Source organism: Eutrigla gurnardus (assembly GCF_963514095.1).
Source record: "Eutrigla gurnardus genome assembly, chromosome: 22".
In the NCBI taxonomy this organism is placed as follows: domain Eukaryota; kingdom Metazoa; phylum Chordata; class Actinopteri; order Perciformes; family Triglidae; genus Eutrigla; species Eutrigla gurnardus.
The window spans coordinates 10527503-10550556 of record NC_139933.1 but is presented as its reverse complement, the minus strand read 5'-3'; the positions used below and the strand labels follow the sequence as shown (position 1 = coordinate 10550556).

The following is a 23054-nucleotide window of genomic DNA, read 5'->3' as shown; positions in this document are numbered from 1 at the left end:
TATGATGTGTGCTCGCCTTGCTACACACACACACAAACATGCTGCTATTGCCAACGGAAGACCATTCATGCAATTTCTCACGCTGACGCACGCACGCACACACACACACACACACACACACACACACACACAAACAAAGACACAGCGCAAGTGTGGATCATCCATGGGTCAGTGAAAGCTAGAAGCAGTGTTTTTCCTTGCGGTGGACACACATCAATTTCAAGGAAATTGCTCGCCCCATTATTGGAAAGTGTTACCGGAATGTCAATTAAGGGGGAAGTTTTTAACCTCGCACCACACAAATAAACAGTGCACCCCACTCCCCCCTTATTAAAGGCGGTGTCAGTGCAGACAGAGAGTCTGGAAGGGGTAGAGGGGAGGGAAGGAGGGATGGAGGGATGGAGGAAGGGAGGCCCGGGGAAAGGGAGAAGAGGAGACAGGAGATTTGGTGCTCTCAAAGAAGTGCTTTTGGCCCTCCTTTTGTGCCCGAGGCCCTAGACCCTGAGAACCACTCAAAACCCGGGCTCTGGCCCCGACTCAGGGCCCACTTAAGGTTAACCTCAACAGGCGGCGATCTGTTTGACAGCTGGTTGGATCCTGTAGGTGCAACTGCAGCAGACCAATTAAGGGGCAGGTCAGCGGAGGGGAGGAAGGAGAGAACGAGGGGGCCACGGAGGAGATAGAGGTGGAGATGGCGAGAGTGGGAGGGGAAGAAGCATGAAAGGGTAGAGGCGGAGGAGAGAGGTGAAAGAGTGTGGGAGGAAGGATGGAGGTGAGAGGACAGGAGGAGGAGGTATGAACCGATATGCAGGTGGAGTATGCAAAGTGGTAGGCGAGATCGATGGTGTTTGTTTAATGCTAAGTGCTAAGAAAACATTGTGGGCAAATGAGGAAACGGCCGAAAGACAAAATATACACAAAGGCCAAGACGACTTCAAGCAGGTATCAACTAATGATGCCTGACTGAAGAGAACCTCCAAAGATGGGTGGAGTGTGCTCTCATGGATCCGGAGGTTTAAGTCTGTGAGCTCATATGCCAGTGTGAGCCCTCTGTTTGGAAACAAGCTTGCCAACAGCCCCGTCACCATAACAGACAAACAGCTGTAGTTTGCTGGAGCACATGAGAGACAAGCCGTGGAAATCCTCCGATCGCTAAGGATGAAAAAGGTAGAGAGAGAAAAGGGCACGAGTCTCCGATCAGAACTTTAGAAAGCTTTGAAATGCCAAGATGAATTTATGATAAGTGCATTTCTAATCGATACACAGCAGCAATAAACTATGAAGTCCCGAGCTTTAATATTAAACGCAGTGAAAGCATTTATGGTGATGTCATTTAGCGAGGAAAACCTCTCCCTCAATTTTAGAAAAGACACATTTCAAGGGAAAATTTTCGTGGTTTAAAACAGGGCTCCAGGGAGAGCTCGGAGTGCCACTGTGAGGGCGTTCAGTCAGCCTCTGCCACCTCACACCCTACACAAAGCCTTTAAGGAGATCGTACACTGGAAAGTGGTGAGGTGAGAGAGCCGCGCTCCAGGTCATCCTCACCTCATGACAACTGGAGGGTGTTTAAGGCAAAGCCCGTCATCCAGGTTCACAGAAATTGGAGTGCTATTGGAGGAAAGACTAGGCACGTCCTAGACGGCCTCATGTAAATCTCCATGCATTTCTCTGAAGACGACAGTGGTCAAGCCTGTTGCAGGCTGTCAGAGGTCGAAGCCAGGGTAAGAAGAGAATTGTAATTCCACTGACCCCAAATATGTCCTGTGGTTAAAGAAAGTCTGACTTTTCAGTTGAAACACAACGTGGAGAGTAGAGGAGATTATTATATATCATCATTAGTGTAATACTGACTCCATAGTAATCCTCTGCAAGAGCTCCCATGTCAGTAAAAAAGCCCAGGCTGCAGGGTGAAAAGGCGCAAAAGAGTGGAGAAAGAAAGAGAAGGGGAGGGGTAGAGAGAGAGTGATGGAGAGCTAGAAAAGGGGGACAGGTCGGGAGAGGAGCAATTCTGAATCAACATAGTTAATGAACACCATTTCACTGGTTACCAGCGGCAACCAAAGTGGCTGCAGAAAACATTCCCATGCCATTCTCGGTCCGTTGGATGAACGTGTGTGTGCGTGCATCAAAGAGAGGTTTAACTGGACGAGCACATTCAAATGAGTGTTATTTTTTTTTCCCCCTCAGGTTTTTGAGTACAATAACCAGAATGTGGTTCTCTCCTCTTTGGCCTAAACTTGCATGAATTAAAAGCAGAGATTCAGAAACACAGAAAGATAAAACGGGAATGGATGGAAAATTGAACACTGCACAGAGAAGGGAGAGGGTGGCTGAGATCGGTGATGAATTATGTGTGATGATGTGAGTTGTGTGTATGGGTATTCGAGTAAGTGCATGAGTGTGTACAAAAAAAGCCAACCGTAACCAACCTAACCATAAAGGCCCCTTTCCAAACCAGACCATTAGAGTTGTGCATAGCTTTGATTCTGGAGTACAACTAACTCCCACCGCTGCCTTTGGTGTCCTAAATTAATTTTAGCCACTGATGCAGTTGATTGAAAATTATGTGTTGGGATCAGTATCAATCAAAATCTAATTTTAGTGTGGTTTTCTTTGTTTTTTTCACAATAATATTTATTTTACAGCATTATTCAGCCACTTGGACAGAAAAGATGGAGGATGAGCAGCACAGGAGCCTGCTGAGCCACCGGTCCTGTCTGTCAAGCTGGTGTTCCACGTAGGAATGCTGAGCAAACAAAAACACCACTGTTTTATATTCACAAAGTAGCCAAGGGTCTGGCTTCTCTCTCTTCTTTTTTTTTTTTGCCTGCTGCTGTGCATTCCAATAAAAGTCTCCAGAGATAATGAATGCTAGTAGGCCGTCCGCAGCCAAACCTTAGCTCCGATGGCAGCTATGACTGTCCACTGTGGTGTCTGTGTGTGTTAGTCATCTCAGAATGAATGAGTCACCGGACAGAAACCTCAAGCACCACCCAGGTAACAGCTCTGACTTGAACGCACACACACACACACACACAAACCACGCAGCACCGAGATGAGCGGGGAGGGGGGATCGGGAGACGGGACTTGGATTGTGTGGCATTATGCTGACACCATGTGGTCAGTGTGAGAACGGCATGCTGCTGCAAAGCATAAAGCATGGCAGTATTATCCAGGAGTTTGGAGATAAATTACAAAAATGCAATGAATATGTAGAACATATAATCAAGACCCAGATCACAGATTTTAGGCTGGATTGCTTCTGGTAAGTAAGCCCCTACATTGATGTGTAACGTTATTATTAAGGCGCACCCCCTATCATGCTCATTAGTAGTATTATATTGTATTGTATTCAACCTGAGTTGATGATTGATCAGCTAGAATGAGTGTAAAAGTTAAGTTTGTTGGTTTATCAATGAGGACATCAAATATTAATAACCAGACCCCATACATCTACCCAAACAAATATAGCTATTTGCGTTACAGCTAATGATCCCACTTAGTGCTCTGTTAGGTAAATTTGAAAAGAATAGGTACACCAAAAATTCAACTGACCCTGAGACACACAATCTTCCTGCAACACAGTGGAGTTACAAAGGTGCCCGAAGGTGTAATTGAAAAGGCCGTTATTCAGACAGAAAGGTGTGACCTAAAGAGAGCAACTCCTTTCATCTTCACCTGGCAATTCATCAGTACTGACAGAGCACATCGCCTTCGATCCTCGTCACAGTCCTCACAGCCGCTTCATTTCTCATCCTGGCATTTTACCTAAGCTTATATGCGTGTTACACAAATAAGAATGAGCTACATGTCAATGAGAAAAATCCAAGCAGAGCTCATCGTCTGATCTTGAGCAGCTGAGTCTAGATGCTACACGATACCAACGCTGTTGAATATGAGCACAATTCCTGTTTGACAAGGGAACACATGAAGCTAATTTGCTTGCACCGTAGAAGATAAAACAACGGTGGTTATAGTGTAGCAATATCACATATTCAATATTTTCAAAGAGGTAATATCCATGTAAGAAACACGTGTCATGTCAGCAGAGATACATACTTAGTGAAGTAGTTGGTACATGTACTATGAGTTCATCAGGCTAATGAGGAGTCTATTCAACACCAAAACTGCTGTTGTTCCTCATTATATTTATGGAGAGTGGGAAAACAGAAAGTCACTGAATGGGAAAGACACAAAAGGCTGATAATGAAGAAAGACAGATAAAAACCAGTAAGGGTGATAAGAGAAGGAGGAGCCTCCCATCCCCATGCCCTCCCCTGACTCCACATGAGCCACATCATCTGGCTAATTACTCCAGTAATCACTGTACTAATGCTGCAAAGGCCTCGAGGCTTCCTGTTCTGATTGAGGCCACTGGAAGTTGGGCAGCTCAAGGGAATAGTGAAGCTGCCATTCGCTATCTGCCATCGATAACAATGCCATTTTCATAATGAAAACACCCCACACACCCCCACACTGGACGCCCGGCACAGCATTACACTGGTGTGTCGCCACCAACAACCACTTCACCTTTGAATCACTGTAATCAGAGAATGAAGTGCCTGTGCACACTGAGGCTCTCCACTGCACCTCCCCGCTGTTATCCAACAGCATGACAGCAGCAACACGAATACACGCCGCTGCTCTTCATAAGAATAGCCGTCCGAGTTGAGTATCCATGTTATCGCCTCCTTTAGTCTGTACATGCTCATTTTTAGACAAGAAAAACAAAGTCATTTCATTTTCAACATCCTCGACTAGCTAAAGCTCCATTGTGTTGTTCCTGTATCAATATTGAATGTAATACATTCCTGTAATCTAAAGGATTAGTCATACAGACAACGCAGCAGAGAATAAACACCCGTCAACAGTGACGGTTGGTGAACCAAACCCCATCTATCACATCCATGTCACTCATTGGACTTAGCTACTTATGACTTTGGTTTTGCATGCCATCTGAGGATGTATCAGATGGTGACTTAGCCCGTGACAACAAATGGAACCCACGGCGTCCAAAAAGAGGTTTAATCTGTCGCACTAAACTGGTGGAAACAGACGGGAATAAATAACTCAACAGCTGTCGAACATAGAGCCCATCCCAAACTGTAAAGATGCTCCTCTTTTGCTCTCTAAGTGGATCTTGGTGCACAGTGACTCGATAGATTCTGTATATTTGGATATCGGAATCATTAGAGGTAATTTGCGAGCAGGTGGTCAGGCAGGGCGGAAAAAGCAATTGCTTTGCAGGAGCCTTATTGCTGCTCGTGGAAGTCTCTGAATAGCTCCACACAGTCCCTCTACCTCAGGTGATTGCTTTCTGTTCCAGAAAGCAAAAGTGCTTGTTTACAAACAGATCCAGCGGTGAGAGCTGACAGTTGGGCATCGCTTCTAATTCTCTCCATCAAAACCTCGTCAAATTCAAGTAGCGGTATACGACATCTGCATACACGCACGATGTTCTCTGGCCATCTTTCATGTGATGCGCATGCTTGATGATTATGTGTGAGCACACTCTTTTTCCTGCTTCCCGACAGCAGAATTCAAACAGAGACTTAACCACAGGGAACAGTTACATATCTCTTAAACCAATCCAGACGGCCCGCAGCCCTCTTGTCCAAAGCAACATGCTGAATATCAATCGCCTTATTGGACAAACTGGGCACCACTGAGTTTCCAGCCAGTGTTGTATAAAGTCTGCGTGTATTTGTGTCCTGTACACAATCTGTTTGAGATTCATCGTGTGTGTTTCCTGTGGGTTTCCGGTAAATCAGGAACTTGTGACACTGTGACAACTATTAGTATTCCCTGGTTTATGAAAAACAATGACGGAGCATTGACTCCCCCTTGTTTAATTAAATAGAGAAACTTTGTGCGTCATCAAAGTTTGTCAGACTGAAGTGCTGCAAATCAGCAGGAACAAAGCATCATGTAGTTACAGCCATCCAATCAACAAGAATGATACGGTCTGCGCATTCATTATGTGGTTACTCAAGCCCCCAGCTGCATTCGCACGCCCAGACACATTCATACATTAACTAAAACTCAGATTGTACATACGAGGCACATCGCCTGAGAAAAGGCTCCTTCAGATTTGTCCACAAGTTTTGACCTTTCTAAAAACGGATACCTCCTTCAGGTATAATTTGTCATCGTCCCAAGATGCTTCCAGGAGCATGAAGGTGACTTCAGATCAGATGCCCAGATGTCAAAGCAATGCTGCGAGGCGGTGAGAGGACTCGGCGCGGGACGTTATCAACTGGAAATGTTTCAGCGTGTCACACCGGGCGACAGCGCTGGCTGGGATGTACGTGAGAGTTAAGTCAGATGTACATCTGTACGTATACGCAGACGAGATTTTTGTCTGTGAGAAAGTGATAATTTATTTTGTTTGTTTCTAGATCAAGCAGTTCCATACCCTACAAATATTCTAGTGTTTTACAGGGAGAGGGGTGACCTTCAACACAGACGATGTGTTGAAAAAGAAAGGTTGCTGTCTCGCGGTGTATTGAACAACCTCCAGGGTAAAACGTCATTAAAACGACAGTGAGCCATTCTGAATGTATTATCCTTGAATCCATAACCAATAAACCAACACGGCTACTTTGAAATTTCCCTCTGGATCTATCTATCTGTCTATCTTTTGTACAGAGAAAAGGGAAAGAGAAAGGAGACTGACGGTCTGAAACAAAGGGAAAACAAGCAGCGTAAATGACGACATGAAAAAATGGCCCTACGGTTTAAACAATGACATCTGCATTTGATAGGGGGAGATGAATGAAAACAAGGTGCTGTTAGGGGGAAGAAAACAATGCTCCCTTATATAACCCGTCTGCTTGACGATCTGTTAATGTGTTTTTATTTCTGTCCGTTTTCCATCAGGCTGGCAAAATTGCCGTCCCTCCGGAGCTGCACAAAATAAAAGTATCCACCAAATGTATCACATTGTGTAAATGTGATACATTTGATAAAATGCTATGTTGTGATTTCGAATGAATAATACTTAATACCGCCGCTAACGGCGTATGCTAGTGCGAGACAAGATTGCGTGACATCTCACCCCAAAGCAAATGCGACAGGTCATCAGATCCAACGCTGTCCCCATTGCACCGACAGACAAAAAAATATCTATAACGTGCTTCTTCCCTTTCTTTTCAGTCGTGGGATGGAGCTCCACCTGCAGCTCTGACATGTGAATTCAAACTTAAATCCAAATGATTATTTCAACTGTTTGTGTCTAAAGATCACACATCAAAATATGATTCCCTCAACCGTGCAACGTCTCCTCTCCAGCTCCATTTCAGACAGAATGCATCCACATCCAGCACTATGCCACACAACTTCTCCCACCAGTCTATTCCCTGCCTGTACTGGTGTCCTCTTACACTTGTGACACTGGAGAACCAATTACTAAGTTCAGGCTGGTAATGAGGTCTCCAGTTACCTGATCCAGTGACCAAGCGACAATACGGGGGTCTTCAATCTTTAATGTATATTCAGCAAGCCTGCTGCCCATGCCCCCCGAAAGATCAAAAGGAACACACACTGAGGGGCAAACTCAGAAAAGGTTTTGCAGGCACTAAACTTCTGCAAATAAGATACAAAGAAATCAGGTAATTCTCAAAGCACTCGGGGAAAAGATGAAATGCGCCCCTATTCGCGCTTAGCGTCTCCTTGTCCCTGTGCTATTTGCATGTGTATCAAATTAGGTTGTATGCACACATTTTGGCCCTTTCTATGCAAATGAGCCTCATTGCAATAACACGCCAATTCAACAGACCAGTGCTAATAGCCACATGCAGTTATAGTGAAAGTATAAACGTCTTCGGAGAGTTGGTGGTAACTCAAGCGCGTTTATAAGGGGAGTCCGCTCAAACTCATTTATTTTGGGGATGCAGTCACTGCACTGAAATTCTTGAGACATACAATTGCGTTGACTAATCAATTAGTTGACTTAATCGACAAAATGTGAAAAACTGAGTTTCCCCCCAAAGAATCACACAAAACTTGTGCTCATACATTTCTAGGAAATAAGAAAAAAAAGGAATCGAAAGCAACTTGATAAAATGCCGACTAATCGATTAAGAGGCAGTGATGCTGCTGTGCCTCATGGGTAAAAGCGCAACAGGCCTCTCTTAATGGGAAAACACAGTTATAATTTCTGATGTGATGGGATCGTTGCAGGTAGGCCTATTAAATATCTCCAAAAACTCTTCAAATTAGAGAATGTAATTAAGGCTTTCTTCATTAAAGGTGTATTATTTTGCCCACCCGTGTACAAGAACCAAGGGATCAAACTTACAAACTTCCTCTTCAGCTTGCCCTTGCCGCCACGACTTGGCTTGCTCTCCACTACGGTGGCGGAGTTGTAGTCCGAGCCTATGTCCAGGTGGTCATCTGCTGAGACGCTCTTGCGGAGGTACGCGGCTCGCGCCCGGAAGTGGGAGAAGGGCGACTGGGAGCGAGGGCGGGCCTCGGTGCAGCCACCGTGCTCGGGCTCGTCATCGCCCTCCATGTCATCCTCCAAACGCCACAGCTCCCCTGGAGGAGCGGAGATGAGGGAAGAAGGACAAAGGATGAGATTATAGGAGCAGTCAGGAGGGAAACCAGAGAAGAAGAAAGAAAGAGGAAGGAGTAGGCTTGGAGATATATGTGAGCGAGACAGATTGGACAGATAATAGACATTTATTTCGACAACGTAATTAAAGCAAACATACTCCATAAATTGTGATTATGTCCTCCACTGATTGCTTTCATAAAAATATTTCCGGGATGTAATCAAGCGTCCTTTTAAGGTGGCATATTTTATACCCAAACAAACCAACAGCCTGTCTCCTTAACAACTTGATTATGACTCCTATGCGCTGGAGAGAATGATTGCTGGTGTAAAATGAAAGGGAAGGAACAGATTTGCAGTGGTGTGTTTCTGTAGCTCTGACATGATGGCTGAGCCACGCAAGATGGATGTGTTCTGTCAGGATGTAGTGACGCTGCAACCAATCACCACAGCCGACTGCTATCACTCTGCATTTGATGTTCGTCAGACGCCTGTTTTCTGTAAATATACTGACAGAATACATTTACAGTCAGTCGACTGAAAGTTTCTTTTCTTGTTTAAAAGTTACAGATTTCATGTATTATTTTTCCTGCTTAAGGTTTTGGTTTTACATGGTTAGAAATCTCATATACAGAAATTATTCATTTTTTTTATTTAACCTAGACCAGCATATAAAAAAATATATTGTAGTTTCCGACAGGGTGTCAAGCCACTAAGAGGATTTAGAGCCTTAATAAGACTCTTTATGTTGTGTCTAATTTGTGGACTAAAACTTGTGTCATACAGATTTATAGTAAATCTTAGAAATTGCCTTGTAATGACATCCTTTATTAAAATATTTCAACAACAGGCTTTTGGCAGTGACCTCCTTTGTGATTGCTTTGAATGATTTTTGGAGTGAAATATTACAGCATCAGTTCCCCTCCATGAGCAGCATCCAAAAACGCATCTGGCTCCAAAAGCTGAGCCAAATAACACTGCAAACAAAAGAACTAGGAAACAACTCCCAATGCAGGTTACTTAAACCCATGAATGAAGTGCAGCTAGGTTATTAAACTATATGAATTTAAAAAGAAAAAAGTTTTCGCTGCACGCCTAGAGAGACGAAGAGAGAGCGAGAGCGGCAGACAGTGGGAGGCAGCATCGTGGTCGATGACAGCGGTTGCTAGGCAACAAGGGGCCACGTGAGACCGTCTCTCTCAATTTGATATTTGCAACAGAGCAGCAGTAGGGCACGGAAAAAACAGACGGGGAGACAGACACAGACGGGTAAAGTGAGGACATAAAATGGATGCACTTGGGCTAAATAAATCATTCACAGGGGACGTCATTCAGTCCAGGATCATAACGAGTAGTAATAGTAAAGATTTATTGGTGAGGAGCGATGGGGGCTTTGGTTTGCTTAATGTTCCCCTACCTAAGTGCTGTTGAGGACATAACATTGTCAAAGCCGAAAACAAGAGAGAGGTTGGAACTGTGGAAGGTAACAACAGTTGGCGGGAGGGAGGGAGGGAGGGAGGGAGGGAGAGAGGGAGGGAGGGAGAGAAAATGAATGCTTTTTGCACCATTCAATAAAGTGCTGAATGTTAAAGGTGCTAACTTCATAGATTAGCCATCACAATCTCAGGCGCCGTGACTGAAGCGTAGCACCCACCCTCCGGTTCCCTCTCTCAGCTAAACTTAAACCCTGTCAGCACTGTTAACCTTATTAGCACTGTTAGCTGAAAGCCACCAGCTCAGCCATCTCCATGTTGAAAGCCACGTGGAAGCAACACATATGCTATAAATAATAATTCAAAGAATATAATGAGCACCTTTAACTGAATTAAAACAAAGACATATTTGATCTCAGATTTTTTGGCACAAACATGTTAAATTTGGAATAAACATGTTCATATTCCAATTATGGGAAGTTCCCATGGAAGCTGTCTGGAAGATTTCTAGGTTCATCTGCTAATCTATAGTTTAATTATGGTCAAATGTAATTTTAGGGCAGCATAGTGGCTCTGGGGTTAGCATAAGAAGACGTTTCTGAGTGACTGTGTTGTGTTGTTACATCGTGAAATCTGCTTGTCTGGATTGGTACCTCCTGTGTTGCTGCCTGTCTCTCTGTGAATCCTGTGGGACTTTGGATCACTTCAAGTGGAAAGACTTCGCCTCATTTTAATAAGTTCCTATTCTCTGATGTTTGCCGTTTCTTTGCTGTCTTTGTAAAGTTGCACATTTCTTTTCTCGCTAAAGTTAAAAAGAGGACAGAGGGTGCAGTTTCAGGAAGAGGAGGGCTGAGGAGGGTTTGTGTGCCTCCTGTGGAAGCGTCTCTTGTATTAAACATCACAATTATGTATCATCGCAACGCATCATTTTTTTCTTAATCGGACATATGTGTATTTCAGTGCATTTCAATGTGGAGACGGTTGTGTAAGGATGTTTGCTGTGGCGGCTGTTGGCTTGCAGACAGTGGTGGAGTCTGTCTATGTGTTGGATGGTGTCAGAAAGAAGATTTTTTTACAGATGACCCACTTTGGAAAAGTTTGAGATCCGCTTGAAGCAGAATCTACTGCTGTTTAACCACTGAGAAATGATGAACTAAAACATGTTGTAAACAGTTTGAAAGCAAGCTCAAGCATAGGTTTTAATTGACAAACATTTAGCTCTATTTATTTATTTTTATTTATTTTTTTTATAGAAAATCTCTTTTTGTATGAATCAAAGTGTTACCAAGGCATGATGTACGGTTTCCTTTCATTTAAAATCATCCCCACCTGTAAATGTTTTCGTCCTTAAAAAAAACAACTCATCCATCCTTTGTATTAAAGCCATCTCTTTCAGCAGGTTACAGCTTCAAGATTCTCCACGAGCGTTTTCCCTCTCAGCTGAGAGAATTGTGTTTGATATATTAGCAAGACAGAGAGAAAAGAGAAGAGGATATATCTTCTAAGCACACACTTCTTAAGAGACACCTAGCTGCCGTGTGCTCTCCATCAGGCGGGGCAAATATCAAAGCAACAAAGCGCTGGTGGATGTTTAAAGGGAAATGAAATGGGATATGTTTGACATATCTAAGAATTTATTTTGTTTGAGCTTTAGTAGCCTCTTTCATCTTGCTTCTCCGGCATGAATCGCTTATCTGATCCATAGTTCAACAGGCACAGTCTCTGACCTGTTAATCATAATATATATATATATATACTTACATTACACCATCTACCTGAAACCAAGTATGCTATACAAGAGCAAGCCATGAATGTCATTGATAAGAATAAATTGCTAAAGGTAAACAGTCCCATTTCCCACAACATGACTCAGGATGAAACGACATGTTTTGGGGGTGAACTCAATAATTGTGTGATGTGCATTTGGGGGAGAATTTACTCAGAATTGGATAAGAGATTTGTTAGAGACATTATGTGGGGAAAAAAAGGGATAAATTAAAGCCAGATGCAGTCGATTCTACAAAGTCACCTGGTGCTGTAAACTCATCTTTCCCAATGAAAAAAATACTGTTGTTTTCTCTTTACCTGCAGGGGGCAGAGTGCAGGCCTTTGGGTGGCTGGCGACGGCGGGCGGGTTCTTCCTGCGAGGAGGACTCCCGCCGATGAGATCAGAGTGATGGACCCTGGAGACCGTAGGAGACTGGGGGATGCTGGGGAGGGTACGGGACTTCGCCAGTATGGGTCTCTGCAGCTTCCTTTCCAGGGACCTGGTTGGATCGCATAAATAGTCAATTACACGGAGCATTTTGTTTCCAGTAATTATCTTAATAACAGCTCATGAAAATGTCTATGAAAAATACCCCCAATCACTGGAAGCACATTAAGGGATCTTTTAATGGTCAGTGTGAGCAGAAGGAATGATTAGAGAGTCAACCAGATGAATCCGTTTCCATGTTCGTGGAGCATCTGGTTGAAGACAGTTCATCGCCCTGTCCTTTGAGCGATTGCAGTGGAATACAATACCAGCACATGAACTGTATACACACTTGGACACACACGGTTACACACACACACACACACACACAGCTTAATGAGCAACAAGAGAGCAGCTGCACTGATCAATAGTGAAATTGCCTCCACCTCAGTATAATCAAGCTGGGGGACATTTTGGAAGGCGTACAATAGAAATAGCTTTCTTTTATATCGGTTGAGTCCACGCGCTCGCTGGCGGGACTCCAATCGATCGCCACAATCACAAGATCGGCTAAACGGCAAATTGGTGACAACTTACAAGTGAAAACACAGTCAAATAATCCGCATGTATCAACGATGAGACGTGAGGTGGTTTTTGTTTGTCGCCGTGAAAGAAGACACAGATGGGTGTTTTTATCCCCATTAATGGAAGTATAAATAGAAGAGACACCCCTTGTTTCCCTGCAGTGTCCACCTTGTTGTTTCTCTAAAACACATTGTTCAAACCTTCAGGCAAAGGATGGTTTCCTTTCTTAGTATTACATTACACAACAGGAGATTACATGAAATCATGTACAATGAGACGTGAAAAAAACAACACTGTGATGCTGCAGCGAATCCCCCCTCCGACGCAACCTCTGATCATCTCGATGTGATCAAAATTCAGTGAAACGCGGCCAGCGTTTCAGACATCAGAGTCTGGCAGGAGTGGAATGTGTCAGACCTCGAGACTCTTCAGTGAAAAGTTTGGGTGCAGATCACACAGGGCCAGGATGAAAAAGCAGTCGAGGGCATTCGAGCTCCCCGAGGCTGATGTGTCCTGCACGTTTTCAGTGAGATGGAGCGATATTAAGGTGCGAGGTCTATTTGTATCGTATTGATTTTAACACAAGCACCGTTGACAGATAAGGACCCTGTATAAAAACGTGCGATTGCAGCAGTGTATGTATGAGGATGCATGTCTTTTATTCTACATGCATTCATGCATAGCTTTCATTTTTAAGGAATGCTTGTCCATTAAATGTGAAGCTGGAGACAAATAGCTTAGAGTAGCAAGAAGAGTGGAAACAGAAAACATTCTGTTAAAGTCAACTTTTAGATAAATGACATCTAATTTAGCTTAAATGCAACACAAACCATGATTAATGGCTCATATGGCCATAGTGACAAACACATTCATGTATCATCAACCTTAATGTAAGAAAGCCAATTATATTAGTCTTTCATCTATGCATGGGATTGCATCTAATCCATTAAATGCTTGACTTCACAATAGCAGATTATCAGCCACTAATTAATTAATGAGAGGATCAAATAATGCAGCCTCATCCAGTTGTGTATGCACTATTGAATGGATGGCCTTTATACTGCCAACGTGTTTTACAAGCTACTTTTTTTGGCATCATTTTAGAGACAAGTGCTCTCGAGTAAAACTCTAAATGTGCCGGGTGTTTGCGTGAAAATACTTCAGCTCTCTTTTAACTCCCTTAGATGTCTGGCTCAGGATGTATTTCCAGGCTTTGAGCTATTTATCACTTGGGAGCTATCAGGTAAACCGACAGCCGGCTTCGAAGTCAGCACATCCGCAAGGCTCGAGAAGTAAAGTACTGACATTTGCCCGCTGTCAGCTAGTAAACTACTCCCCCGATAGAGAAGGTGGGTGTTGCGGTTGTGAATATTTGACCTGGGACCAGAGAATCCCTGGATGAGATTCAAAGACTGGAGGACTTGGCATGGTCTGATGATGACTGCTGCTTTTTGTATCGCTGAATATCAGAGGAAGAGCTGATAGTGACTGTACACGTGCAAGCATAGCGCACACACACACACACACACACACACACACACTTGGATGGTAATAGAAACAGGCAGGTCTCTCACTCCTCAGAAATCCATACTGACTTGCATGAAAAATCATTTGCCTGAAGCACGCACACACACACACGCACACACACACACACACACACACACACACACACACACACACACACACACACACAAACACACACACACATTTGGCATGAGATGAAATAACTAGGGGTCCACCGGTAAACACATGCACACACGTACAACACAGTTGTTGGCCTCCCACCAGCACATCATGATGACAACACACCGGGCTAAACAGCCAGCCTAGGCCACTCTGACAATTTGGGCCTACAAACCTGTTGCTAAGCGACCATGTCTACAAAGAAAGGGGGGGAGAGGCGAGGAAAGACTTTTTTTTTTTTTTTTGCACTGGAGGAGCAATCTGCATTTTCACAAAAAAACAATGTCTTGCCCTGAGTTGTAAGCGCCAAGAGTGCCATTTCTCTGTTGACAAATGTATTATCTCTGGTGCTGCAGTCAAGGGAGAAAACTCACTTTCTTTGTTAGAGCCTGTGTCTGTGCAACGGCATTAAATATGACGGGAAATTAATGTCAATGTTTGTTTTTTTAAATAAGAATGGCAACATGATGTGCTTAAGAGTAGGAAGAGGAGAGATAGCAAAATAATTACAGGATGACTAAGTGATACTGACGTGTGAAAATACACTCTGTATGAAAGTACACGGTGTGGAAATACTCGTGTTTATTTGTTTTTAAATCCCACATGCCAGCAAACCACAACCACGTTCTGCACATCCTGCTCCTCTCTGTTTCCCCTCCATCTCTTTCTGTATTTGACTGACAAGCTCAGAATACTTCTGTTCTCTTTCTTTCTGCAGGTTCTAACAGATAGACATCAATTTGTATTAGTGACCTATTTTGATTCTAAAAGTAGCACATGCAACCCCTCGACTCTTTTCAGCTGTGTGATTAAACTGCAACAACTGAAGTATTTTCCCAACCCTGAAACTAAAAGCTATTTCTGAACAGTTGAGCAGAGTAATTCGCAGTGAGTGTAATCCTCAGCCTTGACCCGGGCTGCTGTAGAGGCTGCGACTTCACCGTCAAGGCTCGACTAAATGGGAATCTGCCATTTGAAGCTGTGAGAACTATCCATGGTACTGTAACACACACAACACCAACCCATGATATCAGCATTTATGGCTGAGTAGGGAAGACTGAAACAGGACTGACTCAATGAAGCAAAAGGGTATGGTTGGATTAACCTCTGTCTTTATCGTTCAGTGATTCAGTAGACATCGGTTGAGGAGTCAATAAAGAACTGAATGAACAGCAGCTTAAGTGACAGGCAGGAGCACAGGCATCTAGGGCTTGCAGGCTTGTCCCTCCACATAACAGAATGATGAACATTAACTTTTATTACATTACATTACATTGCAAGATCATCATCATCACTCATCATTCATTATGGACTGACTGACTTGTCACCATGCATTATGGCTCTATCCCAGAGAGGGCAGTTAGTGCTACCTTATGCAAAAAAAAAAAAAAGTGCTGAAACTACAGTATCGCTCTCGGAAATACATTTGCATCAAATCTATAATATATGAATGTCCAATCAGTGGGGATAGAGGGAGAGTAACTGAAATGGAAGAATCCGTTGAGAACATGAGAACATGAGTATAGCCGGGAGGTTGAAAGCAAGGACGTGGAAAAACATGCCATATCAAACTATGAAAACATAATGGGAATTCCAAGCACTAAGTCGTTAAGGTTGAGAACACGAAATGTGTCAACGGAAACTAGCATGAGTGAAAGTGTGATGGCTCTAAGGCCAATGGGGGCTGAAGTGCAGCAGCTCGTGCGCGAGTTCTTGGCAAAACCTAAATTTAGATCATTAATTAGTCTCAGAAGAGCTGTAGGTGACACGCTCGACATTGGTCAAGTCAAGCCCGTTTATTTAAATAGCGCATTTAAAAACAACACCCACAAGTACCCTATTATTGGCAGTGTTCAGTCACAAAACAGAGGGGTCAGAGAATGATAAAAAAGATATAAAAGTTATTTAAAAAAAACGAGACTGAAGGAAGAGCGTAGAGATGGGAAGAGATGGACGAGTGTGGGAAGGGGGTGACTTGTGAGAAAGAGACAGAGAGTGGGAGAGTCGGAGACAAAGAGGCTGTGGGGATGAGAGAGATGCTGGATTTGTGATGGCAGCCAATCTGAGAGCTTTTTTTGTATCACACGTCCGTCTGTCTGTCCGCCCGCCCACTCACAACACTTGTGCTGTGAGTGAATGATATGAGATTTTGATGGGCATTATTTCAAAGTCTAGTGGCAGTGTTTTTTTTTTTATTTTACATTAGCATTCTGATTTGTACTTTCATCCTGGTTATGTAATTGAACGCAGATGCGCTCGCGAGTGATTTAACAGGATTCTTGTTCAAGTTGAAATGTTTCTTTTTAGAAGGACGCTGCAGACAGACTCTCCCCCCTTGGGTCCAACTTTAACAACAAACAAAGCAAATTATATTCTCTGTCTGAATTCAGGGCACTAATTGCAGCGCTGTGATACAAAACAAGAATAACGAACTTAGCAAAGCCGTGCAAATTATGTTTGGTTGTGAACAGCTTCTGTGTGACCTGAAATCAACTGCGTATAAACAGTGTTGCGGTGGAAGTAAAAGGTGCATTAGCCCAGGGCCGGGGAATCCATGAATATTATATTGATATTGTGATAGGAGACTAAATGTCACAGTAGGGGCAAGCGCAAATCGTGGCAGCGGCAGCTAGCCGTGGCACTTCCGGTGGCACCGCGAGGTGCCGCGGCAGCTGTCGCTGTTTGGTGGCATCTTCCGGTGGCATCTTCAGGTGCCACCGACATGCCATGGCACCTGAGGCTGTTTGAGGCACTTGCCACTGACATGCCGCGGCATTTACCGACATGCCACGGCACCTGAGGCTGTTTGAGGCACTTGCCACTGACCTGCCGCGGCATTTACCGACATGCCACGGCAACTACAGCTTTTTGAAGCAGCTGCCACAGGATGAAGTGGCTGTGGGATATTTTTTAATAAAAAAATAATGATGATAAAAATGTAACCGTAAATTCTTGGCAGATAAGAATGTAGCATTATCAGAGCACTAAATATTTGTTGAATGCCAAAATCGGCCTGCCACTCACCTACCACGGCATTTACCGACAGCTACAGCTGTTTGAGGCAGTTGCCACTCACCGGCCGCAGAAATGAAGTTACTGTCAGTCAAACTATGTCAAATCTGCCTGTATTTGTCTTCAAGACACTGACACTGCTTTCATATATGAAATACATTTTACATGATTAATCTCCAGTGTGTGTGTGTGTATGGGGTCAGTTCAGTCTCATTAATAATGAATGCACAGCGAAGGATTCACAAATGTATTTTCTGATTTATATATACGGTAAATGACTCTCTTCTCACAAAGACTTTTCTTTGTCAGCGTACAGCCTACTTACCACTTTGAATGATGTTTTTATATTTATTTGATTTGCTCCCATAAGAGACATCATAAGAGTTAAAGGGACGAGAGAGAGAGCGACGACATGATTTAAAAGACGGCCGAAGGGCGGATTCGAACCGGGGCCGCTGCAAGGAGCTTCATTACATGGGGCAGTAACTCTACCACTAAGCTATCAGCAAAGTTAAAGTGACCATGACAGTCAGATCTTGTAGTGTCCTTATGATGGGGCAGTCATATACTATTAATACGACTCCCGCATTCACACAGTCGGCGAGTTTTTGCCAGCTGTCCTTCCTGCATGTTACAGATGAAACGGTTTCCTTTTGCCTGCATTATATGTTAAACTTCTTCGTATTTCTGTAAGATTATGGTTCGCTCCTCGTACGTGAAATACGCCGCTCCGCTGCCGTAGACTGATCCATGTTTGTGATTGGTCAAATGCTGCAAACGCCGCCTCTTTCATGTGCACGCGCTCATAGCTGGACAGGTAAACCCTGGGTTGACTTAACGAGTTGATAACCAGCTTCGTGTGACCGCTTATCTCCGATTGCCTTTGTTAGGGTAACTTATGCTGGATCTCTGTACGATACCGTGGGTATGTTGAACTCGCTTCGTAGTACAGGCCCCAGGAGAGTCTCAAAAATCCACAAATAAATACAGACCAGTTCACGAACAAATGCAAACAAGTTCACAAATGAAAAGCGTCTTTTAAATTCAAGTTTAACAGTTTGTATATAAATGTAACAACATACAAATACATTTTTGATGAAAATTGCAAATATTTTTTGATTCATATATTTATGGATTTCTATTACATTTATTTAAAACGAAATGTATTTGTGAGCAGAAAGTCATTTATATATAAATCACAAATACATTTGTGAATCCTTCTCTGTGCATTCATTATTAATGAGACTGAACTGACCCCATAGTGTGTGTGTGAGAGAGAGAGCGAGAGAGAGAGCGAGAGAAAATATACATCGCCCCCCCACCCCCGTGATTTTCGCATTCATAAATTCAACAAATATTTAGTGCTCTGATAATGCTACAGTCTTATGTGCCAAGTCTTTATGGTTAAATCACTTTTTATTATCTTTTTTTTTTTTTTAATATCATTTAACAGCCACTTCATCCTGTGGCAGCTGCTTCAAAAAGCTGTAGTTGCCGTGGCATGTCGGTAAATGCCGCGGCATGTCAGTGGTAAGTGCCTCAAACAGCCTCAGGTGCCGTGGCATGTCGGTGGCACCTGAAGATGCCACCGGAAGATGCCACCAAACAGCGACAGCTGCCGCGGCACCTCGCGGTGCCACCGGAAGTGCCACGGCTAGCTGCCGCTGCCACGATTTGCGCTTGCTCTTACTCAAATGTCATCTTGGATTTGAGGTATTGTAATAAGGCATCATGTTATCTTTTCCTTTTAAAGGCTGCGTTACACAAAAGCAATGCACTTTTCAGAGCTTACCAGACTCCTCAAGCTGAGCATCATCTATATTACTCGTAAATATATTGTCAACGCACCAATGGTCAAACCTATAATATCATCGTAACATCAATATAGGTATTTAGTCACAAAATAGTATGATATTTGACTTTCTCCAGGCCTACATCAGACACTGTCTCATTGCACGGTCCTATTTGGAGGTGAGTGTGACTTACAAATCTAGGACAGGAGGAGACAGGAGATTAAACGTGGTCAGACACACACACACTTCAGAAGTCATTTCAAAGGGGTGGTGGTAAAGTCGACCGTGGACATGTGATATCAAGATTGCTGCTTCAAACCCCCAAATTGTGGATGAGAAGCCTGAATGCTAAACCTTCAACACCCTGCTTTTCGTCTGCCCTTGAACGAGTTAGTCCTTCCATTCTCTGTTGGAGTCCTCACCAGTGGAGAGTTGCTGGGAAGCTCCCGACTGTAGGACACTACGATATATGACACTAGAGAAGCCTTCTCCTTCATTCCGTCTCCTTCGACTTCGACAGGCGTCTTATTGACTTCATCCTGTCTGTTTCTATCTATAGAAGAACCTCAGTGTTCAATGGTGCGTCAGTGGAAAGAATCCATAGTAGCCAGCAGCGCACATCCAATGCACCTCCACACTTATGTAACATAACGGTTGCTCACACATGCACACATGCACACATGCACAAACACCTGTAGTCCCACATGAATGCACCGATAGATCGACTTTTTCTAAAACTTCCCCTGATAGCAACGACGTTACATTCAGGCCAAATGTATCTAATGAGTAAACCACTACATTGTGTGTGACGTAGAATGAATGTCTTCAGGAGACGCGGCATGTAAACAAGCACGTACGGACGTGACGGTGTATGTTTACAGTCGCGGCGTGCCGTGCCTCCATGTGGCCGGGCGTACCTGTGCAACAACTCAGACGCACACAGACATACACACAGGTTACCTGGCCTCTGCCACAGTGCAGCAGTAACTGCCGCTGCGCTGCGAGCTCCTGCCCATCCGCAGCTCCTCTTGAGACTTGCGGCGATTAAAGTAGTCTGTGAGTTTCCCGAAACTGGCCATCTTTCCTCTCTCTGCTCACTTCCACCTCCCTTGCTCCCTTTGCCTTCTTTCCCTTTGGATCCGTGAGGAAAAGATGTTTTTCCTGGCACTGTTCTGTGAAGCTCCTCGTCACACGACCCCCTGACTTGTCTTGCCTCCTTCTGGCTTCTACCTGGATTCGGTTTGCGCGGCTCGCCGTCAGCCGCAGGTCCGAGTGTCCCTGCGCTCGCTCATCCTCTTGTGCACGGCACTTAATGTGCAGGAGAACGAGCCAAACCCCACTCTGCCTCTCTCTGCCTCCCTCCTCCTTTGATCGTTTGCTACAGTGCGCAGAGCGCATACGCTGACTCTCTCGAAATAGTAACGTTTGTAACTGCCTACCAATCGAAGAGTGAGAGAGAGAGAGGGAGAGAGAGAGAGAGAGAGAGAGAGAGAGAGAGAGAGAGAGAGAGAGAGAGAGAGAGAGAGAGAGGTGGTGGCTCGGCGTCTGTGGTCTCCTTGTGCTGCTGGAGAAAGCAGGGCTGGTGGGAGAATATGAGCTGCTATGATGCTAGAACCCAACCCCCCACTTTCTCCCTCCATCTCCCGTGTTTTTTTTAACGCGCATTGTCTCTCTCTCTCTCTCTCTCTCTTTCTCTCTCTCTCTCTCTCTCTCTCTCTCTCTCTCCCCCTCATGCATGAATTCTTTCACATGACCATTTGACTCTTGGTGAGCTCACACGCAGACCTTCGATCAAGGCTGAAGAGCAGGTGGTAATGTTTGAGCTGTGTGTGTGTGTGTGTGTGTGTGTGTGTGTGTGTGTGTGTGTGTGTGTGTGTGTGTGTGTGTGTGTGTGTGTGTGTGTGTGTGTGTGCCACTCTGTCGCACTCTCCATCTCTCTTTCTCTCTCTCTCTCTCTCACACACACACGCACATTCAAACTGAAGTGCACCTGCTCGGCGATCATAACTTCCCCTGCTTGTTTGTCTGCGTGTGCTTGGTACCAGGATCGCTCTCTTTATCTCTATTTCATCAATAATGGAGAACTAGCAGACGTCTTTGTAGAGAATGACCGTCCGGTGGCCCCGTGCATTTATCTGAAATCCACTCAGAATAGGGACAAAAAAGGGATGATGGGAAGCAACAAGGGAGCGAGGAATATGTGAGGAAGGAGGGGAAGGAGGTATTGAGGGAGGGCTTTTTGTGAAGAGCTCGTTAGTGAGTGTGTGTGTGTGTGTGTGTGTGTGTGTGTTCACATCCAGACACCATACCTAAAGGCATTCCTGTCTATTCACTGTCTCTTTCTCACTGTGGGTTTTTTTTTTTTTTGGAATAGGTGTCTTCTTCTTCTCTCTCTCTATCTCTTTCTGCTTTCACTGTCAAATTCTCGTTTGCATCCTCCATTTACCTCTCCGTTGCCTCTAGCTGTCTGCCCCTCCTTCCTTTCATCCGTCTCCCTTCACATGCCTCCCTTTTCTACACCTCTCTCATCCTCCCTCTCTCCCCCGCTCCCACTCCCCTTCCCTCTTTTTTCTCTCTATTCAAACAGCCAGAGGGTGTAGCTTCAGAAATGATGTGACATGAACATCACGCTGACTTGAGATGCATACACATGTATGAAGTACATATATATGTATACACTACTGGAATGATCACGTACAATTATATTACAATCAAGGTGTAGCCAAGGTTTACTCACTTTTATACATCACGCTGAATATGCACCGTATTTGTAGCATGAGTGGAACCACCAGGGAGCCAACTGTCCAAATATATTATATCAAAATATATTAAATTTACCAAACTGTAAAAATCAGAAAACAATCATTAAGAGACAGTATTCTGAGAGTATCCCCCATAACGTGATGTATTTCACGTTATGGGGGATTATGGGGGATATAGTCAAACAGGAGAGGCAGGCGGGACATAACGTCGGGAGGAATTTAATCTCATTGTTCAAAAGATTAGCTCACGACCTTCTCTAGGTCGCTCTAGGATGGATGTCATGATATTAGTGGTTGAAATTGGTTGGTACTGGCTGATGTAAGCACGTGTCATATCTTGAGGATTTTGAGTTAAAAATGCAACAAATGACATGTTATTGTCATTTTTTCAGCATATGTTGTTATAGGTGCACAATATGATGGGGATTTTTTTTTATCTACAAGACATTTTTCAACTGGACTTTAAACTGATTAAATTAATTAGACGTTGCCAGTTGGTTGTTAGTTGCCAATTAGCAGCTGCCCAATGAGATAGATTGCGGAACACTCCAGTAATGATCAGATAATGTGTAGTTAAAATAAAAATCAGTTCTGACCTCCAAACTATTCATCAAGGCATAATTACACTGCCAAGAAAAAGCATCTTCCACTTATCAAAGTCGTATCAAATTCAGAATTTGTCTAAACATACATCTTGACCATTTATAGACTGATGTGTTTCTCTGTGTTTGTGTGTGTGTGTGTTCTGTGTGTGTGTTTGTGTGTGTGTGTGTGTGTGTCTGGTTGCTGTGCTGAGATCCCACGCTGCAGTTAATGGTTTGTGAAAGGTGTGGGCTGTGTGAGCTTTGCCAGTTCCTGCGCTAAAGAGTTCAGCTTATCGATCCGGCTCCCTCCACCTAGATCAGAATTCTCTTCTTTACCTCCCTCATGGTATGTACTCCCCCTCCCCTCACTGCCCATTGATCTGAGAAGTGTGATTCTCTGACAAAATGCCCAGGAGGCATAGTAATATTTTAAATTGTCTGTATGGGGAGAGAC

The 23054-nt window shown here is 43.9% G+C and overlaps 1 protein-coding gene across 1 annotated transcript in view; it reads right to left on the bottom strand.

The window, feature by feature from the left end:
• Window positions 1-20617, bottom strand: part of ankfn1b (ankyrin repeat and fibronectin type III domain containing 1b) — a 98992-nt gene extending 78375 nt beyond the window's left edge. The window contains exons 1-3 of the mRNA XM_084040228.1: window positions 20215-20617; window positions 12073-12254; window positions 8300-8538 (exon numbers count right to left, since the gene is read on the bottom strand). Coding sequence (XP_083896354.1) covers window positions 8300-8538; window positions 12073-12254; window positions 20215-20333 — 540 coding nt within the window. The 5' untranslated portion in view covers window positions 20334-20617. The remainder of the gene's footprint in view (window positions 1-8299; window positions 8539-12072; window positions 12255-20214) is intronic.
• Window positions 20618-23054: the final 2437 nt, after the last annotated feature.